This window comes from Helianthus annuus, chromosome 4 (assembly GCF_002127325.2).
Source record: "Helianthus annuus cultivar XRQ/B chromosome 4, HanXRQr2.0-SUNRISE, whole genome shotgun sequence".
NCBI lineage: Eukaryota > Viridiplantae > Streptophyta > Magnoliopsida > Asterales > Asteraceae > Helianthus > Helianthus annuus.
The window spans coordinates 110666884-110689765 of NC_035436.2; the positions used below are offsets into that span (position 1 = coordinate 110666884).

General features: G+C 37.6%; 2 protein-coding genes across 2 annotated transcripts; both read left to right on the plus strand.

The window, feature by feature from the left end:
- Nucleotides 1-3900: 3900 nt before the first annotated feature.
- LOC110933584 (formin-like protein 14) lies at nt 3901-4413 on the plus strand. The gene has a single exon (XM_022176799.1). The coding sequence runs from the start codon at nt 3901-3903 to the stop codon at nt 4411-4413; it is 513 nt and encodes a 170-aa protein (XP_022032491.1).
- A 1312-nt stretch (nt 4414-5725) lies between these two features.
- LOC110936712 (kinesin-like protein KIN-5D) lies at nt 5726-16685 on the plus strand. The gene is made up of 23 exons (XM_022179125.2): nt 5726-5914; nt 6786-6999; nt 7094-7223; nt 7404-7559; nt 8069-8545; nt 9103-9200; nt 9287-9443; nt 10111-10180; nt 10284-10360; nt 10942-10995; nt 11106-11186; nt 11279-11390; nt 11639-11725; nt 11803-11978; nt 12540-12701; nt 12785-12892; nt 12976-13134; nt 13205-13288; nt 14001-14206; nt 14311-14412; nt 14572-14681; nt 14769-14920; nt 16286-16685. The coding sequence occupies exons 2-23, from the start codon at nt 6842-6844 to the stop codon at nt 16493-16495; spliced, it is 3126 nt and encodes a 1041-aa protein (XP_022034817.1). The 5' UTR covers nt 5726-5914; nt 6786-6841; the 3' UTR covers nt 16496-16685.
- The last annotated feature ends 6197 nt before the right edge of the window (nt 16686-22882 follow it).

Below are 22882 nucleotides of genomic sequence, written 5' to 3' on the forward strand. Positions count from 1 at the left end.
TTGAGTTTGTTCTTGTTAATTTTATATCTTTTGTCTAGCATCGTCTGATGAAGGATAAGCTTTGCCATCGACTAGTTAAAATTTTTAATTATGTAAAACTTTAAATGTGCAAATAATTTCTAAACTTTTTAATAAGTAAAATGCATCTCTAAATAATCTTTAGACCCTATACCATAATAGTGGAGAGTTCAAATGAGAAGAAATTTTTTGTAAGAATAAAAAAGAATAAATTTTAACCAATAAGAATTCTTCATTTTACTTTATTTAATTTTTGTATTTAATATTAGTGTAAGGGTATATTGGTAAACTTAGATAAATCATTAATTGTATTCTTCCTTTTTAATAGCTAACTACATTAAATTTGTAACTTATTTAAAAAAAAAATATTTTTCAAAGAAGAAAAAAAATTAATTTAAAGTGTGGGATGAATTACGAGGCGTGTAGGATGAATTACAAGTTGTGTAAGATAAATTTCAATATGTGTAGGATAATTTTCAAAACGTGTAGGATAAATTTTGATGTGTATAGACAAAAGTTTTAGTGTGGAGGATGATAGTCTTTATGACTAATTAATTAGTCAAAGATAATAATAAATGAAATGTGAGAAAAACTATTTAGTATTTTACAATTGTACCCTTTGTTTTTTTTTTCTTCTCAATTTAATTTTGTTCTCAAATGAACCTCCCCCTAGCATAATAAATTTTCATCTTTTATATGAATATGTTAAACAAGGAACATGTTAAAGAATTTACTTAAATTAACGTTTAACCTTCCGTTATATTAAACATTAAATGGCTTATTAGTCACAAATTAACGATGAAAATTGAGAAATAGTTATGAATGAAATTGTAAGAACTAAACTGAGGCAGGTTCAATAGGGGGTGAGGAAGTAGTAGATGTGTACGCAGAGGAGTGGTGCGTTTAGGATTTTGGCGAGGGTGCGTTGGACGAGGTGGTGGAGGCGGTGGAGGCAGAGTGGGCATATCTTGTTGAGGGGTAGAGGAACTAGGGACCGGGAAAGGTGGGTCGGGTGAAGATGGTGATGATGTGGATTGGGTGGGAGTAGAGGGCTGTGGTGATGATGGTTCAGAGGTAGAAGGGATAACGTTGGTATTAGTGTGGTCAGTGGTGTTTAGTGGATAAGGTGTGTGATGTGGAATGAGTTCAGGAAAAAAAAGGACACATAAGGAGAGATAGGTGTGGTGGATGACGGGGATGGCGGGGAAACACGAATTTGAAAAGGGAAGATTTTCACTGAAATGCACATGTCTCACTAAATCTAGTTTTTCTATTGCGGGGTCAAAACAAAGATAACCGTGATGACGAGGGCTGTAACCAAGGAAAAAACAAGGCGTGGATCTAAAATCCATTTTGTGATGGTTATACGTAGATAGGGAAAATATTGACATAAAAACCCGAAGGAAGGAGTAATCTGGTTTGCGATTGAAATTTTGATAGAAGGGAGATTTATTCGAAGAGGTTCTAGATGGAAGACGATTAATAAGGTAGACAATGGTTTCGAATGCAAAGTGCCAGAATCGTTGTGGTAGGTAAGAATGGGTAAGGAGGGCAAGCCCGGTTTCTACAAGATGATGATTACCTCGTTCAACAATTCCATTATATTCACTAGTGTATGGACAGGAATGACGATGAATTATACCAAGCTTGTTGAATAAGGGAGAAAGGATACGAAACTCCCCTCCCCAGTCAGTTAGTACGTTTTTTTAGTTTAGTGTTGAACTGATGTTCAACCATGGTGACAAAGTTGGTAAATGTGGTGAAAATATATGATTTCTGAAAAAGTAGATCATACCACATGAAACACAAGTGATGGTCAACACACAATAAAAAGAAGCGATGTTCATCATGAGACACAGTTGGAGAAGGTCGCCAAACATCACTGTAAATTAAATCCAAAACATTACGACTTTGAAAAGTAGAATTATGCAAGGTAACTTTGGAGGATTTTCCAAATTGACAAGAAGTACATAAAGAATAACATAATTTTGTAGAAACAGGAAAGAAATTATTTAAAATAAGCATATGGGGCCAAGACGTTGATGTCAAATGGTAGAGGAAGCTTCAGTTGTTATGAAGACCTGCTTAGGAATTGGCTTAAGTTGTGGAAGGTAAAACGAGTATAGACCATTATCACTTGGACCCAATAGAAAGGTAGTGTGTGAAGACTCGTCCTTACAATAAAAAGGAAAAAGTGAAATTGAAAATAAACATCATTATCTAAGCAAAATTGTTTAACAGATAGTAACTTCTTTTGAATAGCAGGTACTTGAAGAATATCAGACAATTTAAATGTTTTACTAGGTGAGAAAAATTCGGAAGATCCAATATGTAAAATGGGTAAGGGTTTACTGTCACCAATGTGGAGTGAGTCAATACCTAAATAGATCTCAAAGTTTTCAATATTCGTCAAGTCAGGAGTAACATGGCCATTAGCACCTGTGTTTGTAACCAGGTAGTCCTAGATGTTCTCTAAAAAGGAGGACTCAAAGTTGTCAATATTCGTCAAGTCAGGACTAACTTGGCCATTAGCACCTGTGTCTGTGAACCAGGTAGTCCTAGATGTTCTCTAAAAAGGAGGAAAAATTGGCCTAAGGAGCAAATCAAGAATTGGCAGCAGATTGGTTTGGGCACTAGGATGGTAGTGAACAATGCCACAACGATTACAACGACTGTATACCATATTCTGTGTTGAGGCCCATACAAACTGTCATGAGGGGGCAACCTTAGTATTGTTACGCCCCTTATTGGTGCCACGATATTGTCCATGGTTAGCACCCCTATGGTTGTTCTGGTTTTGCGTGGGTCGTGAGTCATAAAGGATCTGTGGTAGAATTAGAGGGTTTTACTATAACCCAATTGAGAATGCCAGTTGTTGCACTTGTATAAGGAAAGAAGTAGGAGTAGTTACAGAGTTACCTATGGTGGCAGAAAAAACCTGAGAAGATGTACCAGAGGAATTAGTCAATGACTTGTGCAACATGAAGTCATGATCAGAAAGAAATCCATGTAGTTCATTGAAGGTGATTGGCGGGTGGTGCGCTAAAAGGTTAGACTTTAGCCTGCTATATTCATCACGTAAACCAGAAATTGTAAGCATGACTAAATCTTTATCTTTCATCGGCTCATCTATATTCGCCAAGGATGAGGCGTATACCATAGCGCAAGATAAGTAGGTAACAGGTGTTTCGACTCCCTTCATCATGATCCAAAGTAACTGAGTTTTTAATGTGAATTCTCATGAGGCGGTATTGGGTGCATATGCACGTCCAAGGAAAGCCAAAGGTCCCTGGATGTAGTGGCTTGCACATGTTGAAAGGAAGCCTCAAAGATGGTGGATAGAATAAGCATGCAAACTTGCACATCACTGACAATCCACTCCACTGGCGCTAATTAGGGTTGTTAGTGGTGGAAGTTTCGCCATCTTTGGATGGTTCTATTAGGAATGTAGGATCTGGGCGGGGGATGGTTCTAGTAACATAATCATACAAGTTGTTGGTGATTAAAAAAGGTTCAAGCGTTGCTTTTGGGTACCCATAAGGGTGAAGGGGAACTTGTGACTGTTGTGACTAGCTTTCTCAGCAGAAGTGAAGGTGGCAAGTTGCGCCATGGTTGATTGAAAGAAAAGAAGAGATGCGCTATTGTGGATAGGCTTGCTCTAGTACCACAATGAACCATAGTGTTCTGTAATTGTTGTGTATTGTTCTATTGATGAAAAGAGGATACAATGGAACAAATTATATAGGACCAGAAGATACAATTTAGATCCCTCTAGAAAAATTAATATAAAACCCTTGGACTGATATTAATAATGAGTATAAGGGGGTGTTTGTTTTTGGTGAGAAGTACTTCAGAACCTCTTATGTCTTCCCCACGTAGACCATGCGCAGACATTTGAGTCTGCAGTTTGTTTGTTTTTTAGAAGAGGTTTCATTAAAAAACCTCTTCCCCACGCAGATCTGTCCGTATGTCTTCCAACATCTTCAAGACTCTCCTCTCTGTCCTTATGTCTTCCAACATCTTCAAGACTCTCCTCCCTCTTTAAAACACCCATCTGGTCTCAAAACCCTAGCACCTCCACTTCTCCAGCCGACACCACCTCCTCCGCCACCATCACCACCTCCACCTCCGACACCACCTCCTCCGCCGCCCGCCCCTGCTCTGCCACCACCTCCACCTCCGACACCACCTGCTCCAGCCTTGCTCCACCTACACTCCGCCACCACCTCCACCTCCGACACCACATCCATCTCCGAAAGCACCTGCTCCACCTCTACTCTGCCACCACCTCCACTTCCGACACACATCTCCTCCGCCACTGTCCTCCACCTTTGCTCCGTCCGCCACCCCTCCTCCACCCACCGTCGACCCCTCCACCATCGATTTCAGGCATGATTCAAGCACCATCGATTTCAGGCACGTTTTAAGGCACGATTCAGGGCTTGATTTGGTTGTAGTGGGAGAGGATTAGGTTTTGAGTTGGGGTTTTGTGATGGGCTGTGGTGGAGATACGGTGGTGGGTTGGATGGAGAAGTGGTTGTAGGAATTAGGGTTTTGGCAAGGAAGACAGTGCAGACGTTTGCAGATGTTATATAATCAAACACTCTTTTTATTACACTCTGCAGACATTTGGTCCACCTCTTCTCGTGCAGACGTTTGCAGATGTGGTCCGCAGACTGCAGACCTTTTGCATCTGAAAAAACAAACACCACCTAAGACTCTTAGTCTAAGAAACCCAAAAAGCTATACATGACAATCATGACCTATATTTATCTATAAATTTGTTGATTTGGATGAAAATTTAGATATAGATTTATTTAATTTATACAATAAGTCCATTTGAATCAACTCAAAATTAAAGAAGAAGTCACTCTTATAACACTTGTTAATAAATGGTCCATATGAGCGAACAACCGCAACTATCACTACATACACAACCACCACCATTACCAACGTAACCGCCATTGTCATCAAAACAATCGCCACCACCTCCCTGACGCAAATGCTGTCAGTAATCAACACTACGAATACCTATCATCATTGGCTGTAAAAATAAATAAATTAATTCATTCTAATACTTCTTTTTTTATCTAAAAGGTCACACTCGAACCCAAATCTCATATTAATCCAAACACGTTTTGACCCAAACCAAAGTGATACTTTTCTAAACGAATTCGTTTCGACCCAAACTCATTTACAGTTAAACCCGTTCCCACCAAGGCCGAGGTTGACATGAATCTTTTCGACTCAGCATCCAATTGACCCAACTCACTTGTTTTACCAAACTTAAAAAAAAACCCATTCGGTCCAACAAAATCAAATAACCTAACTTGTATACTACAAACTCCCATGAAACAAAACTATATTCTATTATTTACTCGTTTCAAGTTGGGCGTTTTTTAAATACCAAACTTGAAATTCAAATTCAAATAGTAGATTAGGGTTTTCTGTTCAAAAGTGGATGACGACGCAGTTTTTTGCTCGTCTACCTGCTATCCTTATTAATTTGCCCTGGTGATTGAAATGAAACAAAATAGTATTTTTAACAAAAGAAATTCAAATAAATCATATTTTCAAATTCTCAAACAACCATAACATTTAAGATTTGGAAATTAATACCGTTATACCTTAACGAAATTCAAAATATTTGTATTCTTCCCAACGTTTATTTTGAAATAATGATACAAATATATCCCCGTCAACTTTAACAGCAGGAGCCTCCAAATTCAAACGCTACTATAACGGCCATAATTTTTTCACATCATCCTCACGGACTCTCTCTCTCTCTTTCTTTCTCTCTCTGTATTTTAACCTAATTACTTCACCATCTCTGAGAATCATCTCTCTCTACATTGAATCTACATTCACTCTAACAGCAATTTGTAGCAGATTTCAGGTTTCTTCATGCTTTTCATTCAAATTTTCACTTCAATTTGTTGTTTCATTCACTAATTCAGATCGAACACTCTTTAATTGATGGGATTCGTTTAGTTATTGGCAGTTTAAAGCCGATTTAAGGTTTATTCTCAGTTCAGTTTGCTGTTTCATTCACTTAATCAGATCGAACACTCCTTGATTGATGAGATTTGTGTGTGTGTGTATATATATTCTCAATTTGAAGCCGATTGAAGGTTTCTTCATAGTTTTATCTGATAGTTTCAGTTCAATTTGTTGCTTCATTTATTTAATCAGATCGAACACTCTTTGATAGATGAAATTTGTAGTTTTGTATATTTATATATATCGGCGGTTTTTGACGTTTTTCTTAATGTTTCTGTTTTGATCTGCATTTTGTATGATGTTTGAGGGAGAAACATCTGAGTAATGATTGTGATTGCTATTGCTTACCTTACAAGGACAGTTCAGTGGTGACTAAGTTGACTCAGTGAGTCGATTAGTGAAACTCGCTCTATGTTCTCTAAATTATGGTTGTGATAGCAGATAGCTACTGCTTACCTTCCAAGGCTAGTTCAGTTATGACCGAGTTGTCTCAGTGAGTCAAACAGTGAAACTATAGGAGTGAATTTTCTCATTAATGCTTGTGATAGCCACTGCTTACCTTGCAAGGATAGGTCAGTTATGACCGAGTTGACTCAGTGAGTCAAACGGTGAAACTGTAGGAGTGTGTTTCGTGATCTGATCTGGAAGTAGACAATCTTAGATATTTGGATACTGGATGTTTTAATTTAATTTTCTTCTTGAAAATTTGTATTTTAGATTTAAGTTTTTTGTAAACCCTAGGTTTATTGATTGATTGAATTTTTCAGATTTGAAATTAGTCGACAGTGAAAAATTGGTGATTTGAAGACCTAATTGTAAAGTTATGGACAAGAAGGGAGGAAGTGCGATACCGAGTTCACCATCTCAGACTCCGAGATCTGTTGAGAAGTCAGCAAGAGATATTCGACATGTTGAAGGAAATATGAGTGGTAAACATGATAAAGAAAAAGGGGTAAATGTTCAGGTTGTTGTGAGATGCAGGTGTGTACTTTTTTGTCTTCAGGCATATAAATATAATTTTAAATTTTAAATTTTGGTACACAAAAATTTAAAAAATGGTATTATTGTGTTGTAGACCACTGAATGCTGATGAGGAAAAACTACACACTCCAGTGGTGGTTACATGTGCAGAAAACAAGAGGGAAGTATGTGCAGTTCAAAACATAGCTAACAAGCAGATTGATAGATCATTTGTGTTTGATAAGGTGTGTTTTTTTCTAATGCATTTATGTTTATCATCTTTATATCCAAATGTAGTATGTCTCTGAAGAGAAATGAAACCAAAGGGTAAAGCTTCTCTTAAAGCAATCATAATCTTTATTTTTTGAAGAAATCAAAATTGAATTTGTGTTGTTTCATGTGCTAATCTGGTACGATATCCATAGGTATTCGGTCCAAAATCCCAACAAAGAGACTTGTATCATTCAGCAGTGTCTCCCATAGTTTTTGAAGTTCTCGAGGGCTACAACTGCACTATATTTGCATACGGCCAAACGGGAACCGGAAAAACATACACAATGGAAGGAGGAGGGAGGAAAAAGGTATACTTTCACCCCAAATGAAATGAATCCGTTTGTTTTTCGGCTTTTATTTTGGGCTATACAGCTAATATCGGTGATATATCACCGATATATCGGTCCCCATGTAAGATATCGGTGTCAAATATCAGTCAGAATATTGGTACCAATATTATCAGCGATATTGACCAATATTTGACCGATATATCACCGATTTTCCCGATACCAGTACCTTACTTCTTAAATCTACCATTCATCTTTCTTCTTATTGCTATTATTTGTGTTTTAAGCCTTCATCACTTGCTACAATTTAACTTTTGCAAGTTGGAAAAGGTTAATTTGTTAATGATATGAGAGTATACTGAATTGTTAGTGTTAAATTGCTATATATATAAATTCTGCATGATATTAAAATTACCGATGTCCCACTGCGATAACCCATATCTCAAATATCTGTCGTTGACCGATATCCGATTTTTTGCCGCATTAACTGCGTAGATTTTGGGTAATAACCAACCTTTTGTTTGTTTCAGAACGGGGAATTCCCAAGTGATGCAGGTGTGATTCCGAGGGCGGTTAGGCAAATATTTGACATATTAGAAGCTCAAAATGCAGAATACAATATGAAAGTTACGTTTCTAGAGCTGTACAATGAGGAAATAACCGATCTTTTAGCTCCCGAAGAAGCTTCAAAGTTTCCAGAAGATAAGTCGAAGAAACCGATAGCGTTAATGGAAGATGGAAAGGGTGGTGTACTTGTTAGAGGCTTAGAAGAGGAGATAGTTTCTACTGCTGATGAAATATACAGAATATTGGAAAAAGGTTCTGCTAAAAGACGTACGGCAGAAACGCTTATGAATAAACAAAGTAGTCGTTCTCATTCGATATTTTCTATCACGATTCATATCAAGGAACGTACCCCTGAGGGTGAAGAAGTTATTAGATGCGGAAAACTTAACCTTGTTGATCTTGCTGGTTCGGAGAATATTTCGAGATCTGGTGCAAAAGAGGTATGGAAGTATCAATCATGTTTTGTTTAAGCCAATTCAAGCAATAAACTTGTAAAATGGGCCTGAAACTATGTCAATATTTTTTGTCAATACATCTAGAGGTGATTCTTTTGAGTTGATTCAAGGGAATCTTTGTCATTTACAACTGGTGAATTTTTTCATTTTCATTTTCGTCCATGAGGTTTGGCCAGTTTTGCGACTTTCATCCAAAGGTTTGATTTTGCACATCGTCCAAAGGGTTTGAAATCTTGTCATTTTCATCGGCTCGTTAACTCTCCATTTTCTCCGTGGAAGCGGTATTTTCATTTTTCTGTTGGCTTAAGGGTATTTTCGTCTTATTTAAATACTTGTACATGCTAAATGCTTGTACATAAAATGAAAAGACTGAATTGCCCTTTAAGTTAACAAAAAGACGAAAATGGCAAGATGAAAATTTTTATATCCAGATGTGGAAAAACAAACCTTTGGACGAAAGTGACATTTTACTCTCACACGAAATCAATACTTGGTTGACTTGTAACATTTTAAATACTTGGGTACCTAATCAATTGTTACAGGGTAGAGCAAGAGAAGCTGGTGAGATAAACAAAAGCTTGCTTACACTTGGCAGAGTCATTAACACACTTGTTGAGCGTTCAGGACACATACCTTATAGGTAATATTCTACATACCATCATTATTATTACTTATTTTCTTAATTAATTTATTATTTACACACATCTGGATGAACCATATAAACAGGGATAGTAAATTAACAAGATTGTTGAGAGATTCATTGGGAGGAAAAACAAAGACATGCATAATTGCTACAATCTCCCCTTCAATCCATTCTTTGGAAGAGACACTAAGTACTTTAGACTACGCTCATCGTGCAAAAAATATCAAGAACAAACCCGAGGTTAGTATTGACTAGATCAGTCTGTTTAATAATTGACAAGCTTAGGGGTGCTAAACGGGTCGTGTCCGTGGGATGGCGGCGGGTTCACCTGAACCTCGTAGGATGGCAGGTTCAACCTGACCTGAACTGGAAAAATTTAGACAAACGTGAACACAACCCGAACCTGAAAATCTTATCGTACGTATGAACCCGAACACGCTCCGAATATTCGTGGGATGACCCGAACACGACCCGTTCAACCCGAATTTTTTATTTTTTGATATTTTTTTCGCAAAATAATATATTAAAATTAAAATTTTACAAAAAAAAGACAAATGTACATAATACAACTACATTTTAATTATAAATTTAATGTCAATTTCCTTTTTTAAGTTAAATTATGGCATAAAACACCAACCCAATTTAATTTATGACATAAAAAATATTGTAAAATATATATAATATAAATGGGTTAAATGGGTCAAACTGCCAACCCGATCGGGTTGACACGAACATTACCTACGGGTTTTCAGGTTCAACCTGAAACTGACCCGAACCCATTTAGACTAAACCCAAATTATTGAATTTCGTGTTAGGTTCGTGCCGTGTTTTCTGGTCGTGTCAGAAATTCACAAGCTTCTGCCTTTTTAATCTCTGATTACTGGACTTTTTCTTTTTGTTGTTTTAGATCAATCAGAAGATGATGAAATCAGCAATGATGAAGGATCTGTATTCTGAAATTGAACGGCTTAAGCAAGGTTGTGAGATTACTTTATTACCCTTTGTTCATTAAACTTTCTCAGTAAGGTAGTAGTCCATATTTAACAATCTGTATACTGTTTGTAACTGTTGGTTGACCAGAGGTGTATGCTGCTCGAGAGAAAAATGGAATTTACATACCAAAAGACAGATATCTTCAGGAGGAAGAGGAGAAAAAGGTAATTTTTCATGAACTTGCATAGGCCAGTGAACGAACCAAACGTTCATGAATAATAAGCGAACAAGCATGAACACAATACAATTTTTTTGTTCATTTAACTAAATGAACGGACATGAGCACACGTTTTGTTCGTTCATTGTTCATGAACGTGCGTTTATGTTCGTTCGTTAAGTTTGTTTGTTTATGTTTGTTTCAATTTAAATACATAAGTAGTTATATTTATATAAATATAACTAACTGATAAATGGGCTTTCCAATGGAATTTATCTTAATTACTCACTAATTATATGTTCGTTTATGTTTAGTCAATTATGTTCATTTGTGTTAATTTATGTTTGTTCAATTATGCTTATTTGTGTTGTTTATTGTTTGTTAAATTATGTTTTTTTAAGTTTGTTTGTTTATGTTTGTGAGCTGTTCGTTTAGGTTTTAAACGAACGAACATAAACGAACACGAACATGCCTCTGTGCGTGTTCGTTTGGTTCATTTACAAGCCTAAACTTTCAGTTAGCCTGATTGAAATTATTATCTTTCATTTTATTGAAATTTTGTTGATTTTTTTTGACAATTTAATCCAGGCAATGGCTGAAAAAATCGAACGCATGGAACTTGATAATGAATCTAGAGGAAAGGTATAATCAAGAGTCACGACATCAAATTTTTCAGTATATTCGGTTCTGTTTCCTTCTTAAATCCGTCATTGATATTGGTTTTTTTTTTTTTTTTCTGTTTGTGTAAAAAGCAAATGATGGAGCTACAGGAACTCTATAACTCTCAGCAGTTAATAACTGCAAATTTAACAGAGAAGCTTGAGAAGACAGAGGTATGCTCTTTGTTTTTTTTTGTTTTTTTATTAAGTGTAGCATTATGTTTTCATTTTCCTGACACTAAGAAGCATACTTCGTTTTCCTTCAGGTAAAACTCCAAGAAACTGAACATTCATTGTCCGGTCTTGAAGAAAAGCATAGACAAGCAAATGCAACGATTAAAGAGAAAGAATTTCTTATCTCCAACCTTTTAAAATCTGGTAAGTTAATCTATTTTCAATCCTTTTATAATCACAAGCAAAGTTACATGTGTTTTGACCCAAGTTGTCTGTTTCAGTGATCAAAAAGGTATTTTTACTTCATACTACCACCTAAACTGTTTTATTTGGTAGAAACTTTAATTGTTTATAATTTTAAACAAAGTTAGAAGAAAGTATTCCGTACAGAATATGGCTTGTGACCAAAGTCAAACCTGTCTAATAACAATGGTCTTTTATAATTTCTACAGAAAAAGCACTTCTAGAGCGGGCATTTGACCTTCGTGGGGAGCTGGAGAATGCTGCATCAGACGTATCTCGTCTATACACCAAGATTGGTACAAACTTTATAAATATCCTTGCATAAAAGGTGCAAGGACTGGTACTTATTTCAGTGCTATGTTTACTTTAACAGAACGCAAGGATAAAATTGAAGATGAAAACAGAATTCTTGTCCAGCAGTTCCAATCTCAGTTAACTATACAACTTGATACTTTGCATAAAACCATAGCGGCTTCTGTAACTCAACAAGAGCAACAGTTGAAAGGCATGGAGGAAGATATGCAATCCTTTGTATCAACCAAGGCCGAGGTATATTAATATTTTAGCCAAACACTTATTGCCCAAAAAGTTCAAGTTTTTTAAAAACATTTAGAGAACTAGAGGAGGCAAAATGGGTGGCTCAAAACAAGTTGGATAAACTCGAAACATTTTGTCTATAAGTTATATAACTTTTATAAATATTTGGGGTCTCAACAACCACTATATATTTTTTACTATATTATAATACATATTGGAAGGACAGAAAAGTAATTTCACTATAATTAAGAGTTGTACTTAAATACACGTTTTAAATCACAAGGTACCCTTTAAAACTAAAGGTTCTCTTTTAACCCAACTTTCCCACATGATTCTTAATAGTAATTTAAAATGATTACACCATAAATCGAGCATTTTATTCTCTTTGGTTTGAGTATGGTATTGCTATAGTTTTTTTTTTAATTTTAAAAAATTGTAATAAGTGATTACGCGTTTTACCGGTGCCTGTGTTGTGTTACTGCCGCATCGTGCGGGCACCCCCTATTAATGAATAGACTTGCGTCCTTTTTAACCCATTAAAACGAATAGACTGTGAATTTGTGGGGAGTGTAGGCAACTGAAGAACTTCGAGCTGCCCTAGAGAAATTAAAAACAATGTACGGTTCTGGAATCAAAGCTTTAGATGATATAGCCGATGAACTAGATGGGAATTCACAGTCAACGTTTGGACTTTTGAACTCTCAAGTCTCCAAAAATTCTTCTGCTCTTGCGGAGGTATGTATAATATATACAATTTTGATTATAAAAATCAACAGTTATAGTGATATGTCATAACTTAGCTTCTGTTTCATGTCCAGCTTTTCAAGGGTATTGCATCAGAAGCTGAAAAACTGCTGGGTGATCTTGAGAGCATTCTCTACAACCAAGAAAATAAACTAACTGCATTTGCACAACAACAACGAGAAGTAAGATATTTAATATCATAAACAAGTAAAAAATTATACTTTTAGGGAGATAACAAAAGTCACTGTTGACATGTGATATGCAGGCGCATTCTAGAGCTGTGGAAACATCAAGAACAATATCTAAGACTACTATGAACTTTTTTGATACTTTAGACTTGCACGCAACGAAATTGATCAAAATTGTTGAAGAGGGTCAAACGCTCAATGACCAAAAACTTTCTGAACTTGAAAGAAAGTTTGAGGTAATAGAATTTGTCTTTTACTCTTGCTTGTTGAAACATGATTCGGTCTTCTCATTTTATTCTTTTTTAGGAATGTGCTGCGATTGAAGAAAAACAACTTCTCGAGAAAGTTGCAGAACTATTTGCAGTTTCAAATGCTAGGAAGAAAGGACTGGTATGATTTAAAATGGGTCATGTTTCGGACATGGTCAGGTTGGGTTGACCCAAACGGCCAAATCCTTAATATCCAAAAATTAGTTTGCCAAATACGATAACAAAAATTATATTATTTCAAAAATAATCTAATTTTTTTAATAAAGTGATTTTGGATGTTTGATGAATAAGAAGTTACACTCGGTCTCTACTTTAAATCCATTTGACCTGTTTACTTTTTCATCAAACTAGTGGGTTATCACCCGCGCTCCGCAACGGGTTCGAAACGTAGATAAAAATAAGCAGATCACGAGAGTTTAAGTTGTTTGATGTTTTAGTTAAGGGGCTAAACATGTCATTATTAAAGTTGAGGGGCTAAACATGCAATTATTAAAGTTGGGCTAAACATGCAATTATTAAAGTTGAGGGGCTAAACATGTCATTATTAAAGTTGAGGGGCTAAACATGCAATTATTAAAGTTGGGGGGCTAAAGTTGTTTTAGTTAAGGAAGGGGCTAAACACATCATTATTAAAGTTGAGGGGCTAAAGATGTCATTATTAAAGTTGAGGGGCTAAAGTTGTTTGTTGTTGACAAAATAGCATATTTACAGTATATATAATTTTAGTCAACTCTAGCCAACCTGGAATTTTGTATGCTGTTATCTTATCATAAACAATTAGCAGTAAAAAAAAAAAAACCTTTTTACGAATTTATGCCAATCATATTATACAGGTTAGAACAGCAGTTGATGGCCTGAGGGAGACCGCAGCAAGTAAAGCTAAAAGATTTGACCAAGAAATGTCAACAATGAAAGATTCGAGCTCCTGCATAAGGAACAACTGGATAAACTATACGAAAGAGGCTGAAAGCCACTATCTTGAAGACACTGCTGCAGTTGAAATCAGAAAAGCAGACCTAGATGAGGTTCTTCAAAATTGGTACGCATTCAATATACAGTTTCATTATTCTTTCAAAACATACTGAATCATGGGATGATTTTCTTTAGTGGTGACTATTGTTGACTTTTGTTTAATTGTTACAGTTTGCAAAAGACGAAAATGGGGTCACAACAATGGAATAGCGCTCAGGAATCTTTGGTTAGTTTAGAGAAGAGCAATGTTGCATCTGTGGATGAAATAGTCAGGTAAAAGAAATTATATAGGTTTATTACTTTTGTGATTTCAGCCCATGTTATTGAAAAAGGTTAATTTGGAATGTGTCAACCAAGATATACCTGTTTTAGTCTAATAATGGGTTCAAGTTATTGAGGAAAAATAACTGTTTTTTTTTTTTACCTTTTTAGGGGAGGATTGGAAGCCAATCAAATTTTGCGTGCACGGTATTCAGCTGCTGTGTCATCCGCACTCGACGACACAAATGTTGCAAGCAAAAACTTACTATCCTCAATTGACCGTGAGTATTTAATTTTGCCATGAATAAATAGATTTACATTTGTGGTTTTTTTGACTTCATTTGTTTTAAAAAAAAACACAATTGCAGATTCATTACAACTGGACCATGATGCACGTGAAAATCTTGATTCCATCATTGTTCCATGTTGTGGAGAATTAAGGGAACTAAAGGGTGGACACTACCATAAGATCATTGAGATCACAGAAAATGCTGGAAAAACACTCTTAAATGACTACACGGTTAGTTTTCTCATTTTACCTCAACATGGTTTCGTAAAATTACTTTCTTGCCCGTTCTACATCATATTCCAATCTCAGGGCTGTAAAATTACTTTCGTGTTCACCTTCGTTCGTTATGAAAATATGTTATGAAAATATATTAAAAGATATAAATTACTTGAAAAATAGCCTATTACAAAAAAATATTATAGTTAAAGTATATATCATACTTGGTTTTAAAATGCGCGCATAATGCGTGATGCGCCCGATGCGCTAATGAGAGCGCATCGCAACAGCTGATGCGAGGCGTTTATGTGATGCGAGAATATTGCGCGCTTATCGCATAATGCGCTCTGATGCACGCAACATTGTTTCTTATGCTTTTTTCCAGATTTTATGAACTGTGTTCGGTTTTTTCCATAATTAACATCTTAGTATACTTGATTTGAACCAAAAAACACAACTCTTACCTTCTAATTACGTCAGTTGTTTTACTTTAAGTATGTTTTTATAAGTTTTTATGTATAAATAATTTTTAACTATTTTTTTTATAAAGAACGCATCACATACGTGATGCACTCGCATCGCGCATCAGATTTTTGGACTAAACGCATCGGAGCGCATCACGCAATTTAAAACCAAGATATCATATTAGTTTTCTTATATAGTTCTATGTTCGTTTAGGTATATATAAATAGAGAATTTTAAAATACAAGACCACCTTATCGTTTAGGTATATACAGTTTTGTCCCGTACACGAGCATCTCAACAGCACATCTAATATAGTCTAGGCCTTCACTTCAATTGAACGTGGCGGCACAATAGTAATTAACTTTGCAAAATTAGGCACGTTACAATACATAATTAGGCATGGGTTGGGTCAACCCTAATTACGCACGTTATTCGCATAATTACGCACATTTATATTGTGGTCGCGTACACAACGCACCATAAGGTCTTGTACATTAACCGGCCTCTATATAAATATATATGTATATGTTATTTGTAGTTTTGTACATAAACAACACACATAAAAAACAGTAATTGAACATTCATGAACTAAAATGAACAACGAGAAGTTTGTTCGGCCTCTTTCATTTTACTAAAATGAACGTAAAATTCTGTTCATGTTTGTTTGATAAACAAGAATATTTCCAGCCAAACAGATCAACATCTGTTTGCTGAACGTTCAGTTCGTTTAGTACGGGACAAAAATGTGCATGGTTATAAAAAAGGGTATTTATTTATAGGTTTTGAAGCCAACTCGAAACACTATTTGTCCAAAATCCAAACGATTTCTTTAAAGATAGGATGTAAAATATGCATGGTTATAAAAAAGGGTATTTATTTTTTTACTAATCTGAATGGGTATTTTTTTTAAAAAAGGTTGACGAACCTACATGTTCAACACCGAAAAAGCGGGCATTCAATCTACCAAGCATGACATCCATCGAAGAACTACAGACGCCGTCATTTGAAGAACTACTGAAACAATTCTGGGATTCAAAATCTTCACTGAAGCCAAACGGAGAAGTGAAGCATTTGGAGTGTCAGTCTCCTAGAGATTCTAGACTTCCACTTGCTGCTATTAATTAATTAATATGTGTACAGATCTCACCATTTTGTTTCTAGATTCAAATCTAGGCTTTTGAATCTGGAGTATTCTATATCTTTTCCATGCTGGATTATAATAAGAATCTGTAATTTGTAATGGTGTTGTTGTGAGTGTAACTAATTTAGGACACCAAAGGAGCTTTAATTAAAACAATCTAAAAAATTTGGGTTTTTAGATATTACATATGCGATTGGTAAATCATGTCCCATACCTGTCAAGTACTCGGTTGCTCATTATTACTTTAGTTGGTTAAAGAAAATACTCATCGGGGTTCTGAAATACATTTCTCACCATTCTAATTATTTAAAAGAAATCAAGTTTTAGCAAATACAACAAACTCAAAATATGATAAGTTATATGCATATCTTTTTTGTAATGATATAAATTCAAAAAGAAATATGGGGAACATGGTTCTGCAGAATACAATGATTTCATACAACTAAAACACTATTGTCCTCAAAATTGAGATGTGTTGGGCGAAAAAGACCAAAAAGGAAGCTATCGTCCTCAAAATTGACATCGAGAAGACATATGATAGGGATTTCATTTCATTGACGAGGTCTTTCATCAAAAAGGAAGCTATTGTCCTCCAAGAATTCAGCAATGATCGATGTATTTCATTGGCAAGAACGAAGATCAATGAAAAAGGATGAGATTGCTTATGATTTCATTTACCTATTGGTGGGTGGAGGGTTAGCCGAACAGCTTATAAGCGAATCGATAACAAGAGATGTGAAATTGGAGCATGATTAACACTTCTAAACTTAAATATGCTCACCAGGTGTTTGCTGAACAACTTGGAATTCAATCGATAACAAGAGATGAGTGAATACCTAAACAGATTGGTAACGTGTAGGAATATTCTTCTTCTTCTTATAACATGAGCATCACTCAGTTGCATCCTTCACAAGATTATGCATTATAATGTTTCTTGGAAGTGACATTCAAATTAAGGTAACAATGTTTAACCGTACAACTACTTATCATGCTTGTAAAATGAGAATATGGATGGAATTTATTTTTTAGCACTCATATTGTGAACTTATAGCAGCAGAAGTTAATGAAGCTGCAAGTTATATTCAAAAGACTATTGGTGATGATGATATACATATAAGAAAATGCTGACAATCTAAAACTTCAAGTTTGGGAATCTCATGCAAATAAGATTGATGAAGTCAGTGTCGTCTTTGTTCGAGCTCGAAAAATGTGCCCTTATGCCTTAACGAAAAATATGCCCTTATGCCATACCGTAATAACTAATAAGATAATAGCTAACCAATGATTTGTGCAGCCCTCCTTGCATTCTTCATAGCAAATTGGTGGATCAACTCTTCACAGTTTATATTATCTAAGACTTCGTTTTCAATTAATAATGAGCTCAATTAACCTAGTGGAAGCCTTCCTTGAAATTGGTATGAGTTTACAAATAAATAAAAAAATAACATGTATATATCGGATTTTTTTTTTTGAAAACATATGTTCCTCGAAATCACGGGCGGAAATCCTCCCCGCACACCATCTAAGCCTCCCCTGGATGAAGTATATGTTAGTGGATATAAACTTAATTAAAATCAAGGAATTGCATTGAAGGGCTGTTATAACATTAAAAAATGAGGGAACGATCCAGCAATATCATTAAAAAAGTTGGGAAATTTACTGCTGAATTTTTCAAAAGTCAAACCAACCTTGAAGGTAGCAACATTCAGGTGGAAAGGTTTCATACTTATTGGCTAAAAACATTGATGTCAAGTATAAAAGGAAAAGCGTTAAAAATCGTGAAGCGGAAATGGAAAGATGCTTCGAAAGAGAATGAATGATCTTGCAATGGAAGATAAAAACTGATGATACATTGATAATTGTTTGTTATCCTTCTGTTTGGGGTCAAGAATGCTTTTGGGAAGAAAGTATTGATACGAAGAGGGTGAAGAACTAAAGATGTAGCTAGTCATGTAACTGAAATTGCAATAAATTGAAACGTTGGTGTGTAATTTGCAAGACTTTTCATATATGTAAAATATAGAAATTTGCTATAAACCACAGGACCAAAACAACAATTGACTCTTTATTTTGATTATAGCTATGGCGGCACTAACCCGGTTCATCTCAAAGGCGAGCTCTTTAGGAAGTATACGTGGCATCGAATTGCCTAATAATGGACCGGTTTTGACACACTTGATGTTTGCGGACTGTTTACGGGGTGAGAGTAATATTTGTAATATCATTAGACTCATTGATGAAACACAGAGTAACACTAAGGTTAATCTGAGGGGTAGTTTCTTCTGTGGGTTCAGTCTCTTTTCTTACTCGTAGAAATGACCTGGATCCTGCAAAACAGCAACACCGTTAGTCTCTTTAAGATGGGATTATGGGGGTTTCCCTTCTAACCAGACTCCGGCGTGAGAATAAGTACTGTTCTGACGGAGAATAAACAGTGTGTATTGAGTGTGTGAGTATAGAGAGCAAGATGGATCAACCTGAACGATGAAGGGTCCTATTTATAGCCGGAGGGTGAAGGAGGGAGGAACAGCTGTGCCAGCTGTGGTTGCGCGCCAGCTGTCCGACCAAGGGGAATATCCCTTTGGTCTCCTCTGTCATGGTCAGTGTAGTGGTACACGTGGCGTGCTTACATTTGCTCATTTTGGAGACCTCGTACTGGCGTTGTCGGTCTGCTCCTTGATTTGTTGCAGGCCTACATGGCGGTTGATGACTGGTGACACGTTTCGTCCTTCTTGTCGGACGGAGCATCTTTGGTGCCACCTTGACGTCTTCCAGAAGCTTCTAGAAGCTTCTGGATTACCTTGCTGATGTAGGCGCCATGTAGGATAAAAAAGTGGTGTGGTCCTTGCCAAGTAGGCGAGGAATTGGGACCATACCTCTTCAAGTCCCCCCAGTCCAGTGTGCCTTCTAGTTGAGTTGATCGTCTAGGAGAGATTCTGGACTTATAAGGGTAGTGGTTGTTAAGGTTGATGTTTGTTATGCGCGTTTTTATGGTAATGGTTGCGTGACGCGCGGCGTGTTGGGAATTTGCAAAAGTTGAGCCAAATGGACGTACGACGCATGGGTTTTGGCAACTTGTAAAAATTGAGCCAACTGGTCGCACGGCGCATGGGTTTTGACAACTTGTAAAAGTTGAGCCAAATGGACGCATGGCGCATGTGTTTTGGCAACTTGTAAAAGTTGAGCCAAATGGACGCACGGCGTGGGTTTTGGCAACTTGTAAAAGTTGAGCCAAATGGACGCATGGCGCATGTGTTTTGGCAACTTGTAAAAGTTGAGCCGACTGGACGCACGGCGCATGGGTTTGGGCAACTTGTAAAAGTTGAGCCAAATGGACGCATGGCGCATGTGTTTTGGCAACTTGTAAAAGTTGAGCCAAATGGATGTACGGCGCATGGGTTTGGGCAACTTGTAAAAGTTGAGCCAAATGGATGCATGGCGCATGTGTTTGGGCAACTTGTAAAAGTTGAGCCAAATGGACGCACGGCGCATGGGTTTTGGCAACTTGTACAAGTTGAGCCAAATGGACGTACGACGCATGGGTTTGGGCAACTTATAACAGTTGAGCCAAATGGACGCATGGCGCATGGGTTTTGGCAACTTGTAAAATTTGAGCCAAATGGACGCACGACGCACGGGTTTTGGCAACTTGTAAAAGTTGAGCTAAATGGACGTACGGCGCATGGCGCATGTTGTTTTCTTCTGCAGGAAGCTTTGTTGTCTTGGGGGGGAGACAACTGATGTGACTGTCTAGTGTCCCTGTCTTATCGGAGGTGAATAGACGCCTTTTTCGGTGTGTCAGTTGCTTTTCTCCACGTTGTCAGGCGTGTGCCGTCCACGCTCCCGGAAAAAGAGGTGATGGTTTCTCTCTCATCTGATGTGTTTCTTCCCCATTGGATGTCCTTCTGGCTTCCTGACGGCCCACTACCCATCGCATTAAATGCGATGGGTATAAGTACATGGCGGTTTCCTCTTTTTTTCTTCACTTTTTTCAAAATTTGAAGTTTGTTTCTCTCCCACTTCTTCATCTTTCTTCCTTCTTTTTCTTGAACATTTTCGTCTTTGTTCTTCTGATTTCCTTAATCATGTCTGGAGCTAATCCTTCCCAGAAGAAGAGAAAGAATAAGGGGAAGACTCCCCCTGGTCCTGAGCAGGCGGTGATAGGGTAGAAAAAAGAAGAGTTCCACAACTTGGTGAGGGAGATGGGTTTTCGCCCTGAATGGGGGGGGGGGGGGCAATATCTGACTGCTGGTTCCACTGCCATGGATGCACCTCCGGGCTACTTGACTTTATATGCTGCGTTTTTTCGGGAGGGCAACTTCAGGCTTCCGATTACCAAGTTTACTGCTTCGGTGTTGAGGAACTATGGGCTCCATATTTCTCAGATTAACGTGATTGGGCTTCCCCGTGTTACTCACTTTGAATTTGTTTGTAGAGCCAACTGGGTTGATCGGACGTTTGAAATGTTCAACGTCTTCTACAGTGTTACTTAAACCAATGGTTTCTATTCTTTTGACTCCCGGACGGGTGTTACTCCTGTTTGTTCCGTTCCTCTGAAGAGCTTGCACGATTGGAAACAGAAGTTTTTCTACGTTCGTCGCGGTGCTATTCCTGTGGATATGCATTACCGGTCGGTGGGTGAAGGGATCCCGAAGATAGATGTTTTGGTGGGTTTTGCTGAACAGGACTGGTACAAGAAAATAACACATAAGGCTACTGCCATTTTCGCAGTTGGAGGAGATGGCTTTGGTTGGTGCTGGAATGAGTCTGTTGTGGTTTCCGAAGAACCCCTTGGGTGTTCCTGTTTATGGTTACCAAGGTAAATGTATGTAATTTTTCTAAAGTATATTCGAATTATTTTGTTTTTTGTGCGTTCTTCCTTATTCCTTTGTCTTTTGCAGTTGGATACAACTTGTTAAATGTCTTGGACCCAAAGGCTGCGGGTGCCATGGTTGAGGCGATCCAAGAGGATGGAAAGCCGACGTGGTTAAACCAGATTCGAGGCCGTTTCTTGCACCCGTCTGATGAGAGTTTCGCTAAATATGCCAATGTTGTTTTAGGTGAAGACGATGAAGATGACCCCATTGATCCTACTCGAGAGGAAGTTGTTGTTCTCTGGAGTGGAAGCTCTGGCAGATCTTCTGAAGGTCTAACTTCTCATTGCGCGCGTGTAGGTCTCGCGCAGGTGGCTGTTAATGAGCCTGTTCATGAAGTCGTTGGTGATGATGAAGAGATTCCAGTTGAAACTGCTTCTCAATTGGAATCCAGGAAGAAGACGAAAGCTGGTGCATCGGGAGGAAAGAGAAGGGGGTTGAGGACAAAGCTGCTGATACTTCTCGTAAGCGACCCTCTACTCTTCCTGTCCTTGATTACGTTGTCGTTTCTGATATATTGTCTGGTTTAGGGGCCGGAGAGAAACCTCGCGGGTCTGATCCGGATGACCGCTCTACTTTGACTGAAATGATGAGGAAGAAAGCCCTTGAGGATAAGAAGCGAAAACTTGATGAACAAGCTGCTGTTCTCCTTGCCTCAAAGAAAGCTAAGCTCCGGAAGGAAGTTCCTCTTGCGCCCTCGGAATCTGACATTGATATGGGCATATTTAGTGGGGATCGTGGTAATCTCTTGGAGGAGATTTTTGCTGCTTCTGCGCCTACAGGTAAAGGCTTTACAGTTGTATGCTTCATTGTATGCTTTTCGGGTTGTTTTGATTGTTATGGTTGTTTTGTGGCAGGAGTCAAGTCGGGTAGAGGCCCATGCAGGTTTGATATTTCAAAACTCACTCCTCCTGCTTCTCCTCCCTCGAGGACAATTGATTTATCTCCTCCTCGCGATGACCCTGGTAAGAAGAAGAAGGAAGATGAAGTGACTGCTGAGCGTGTAGGTGAAGGTGGTGATGATGAGGGTCAAAGCGCGGGTGGTGCTGGTAGGGATGGTAAAGGTAAGGGTGTTGATATCGAGGTGGAATCTAGCGAAACTGCCCCGCATCAAACCATTTATACTAAGCGCCCCCCAGGCGATGGTGGTGCTACTTCAGGTGTAGCTCATAGTCCCCAATTCGAGAATGTTCATGCTGATTCTTGGGATACTCAAAACCCTGCTTGTGATGACTTGCCGCACGCTCCTCGCTGGAATCTGACTCAGGGTTCCCGGATGAATGACCTGGGCAACTGTCATGATTTTTTCTCTTTGTCTCTTCCTCCCGCTGAAAGGATGTTCCAGAAAAGACGCAATCGGTTTGAGTTGTTGGATGATCATGTTCGCGCTAGAGGTAATTTCTTTGCTACTTCTCAAGAAATTGTCCGTGAATGGAGGCTGATGGGGGAGGAGACAGTTGAGTTTGAGGATGCGAGGAGGGCGTTTGCTGAGGAGAA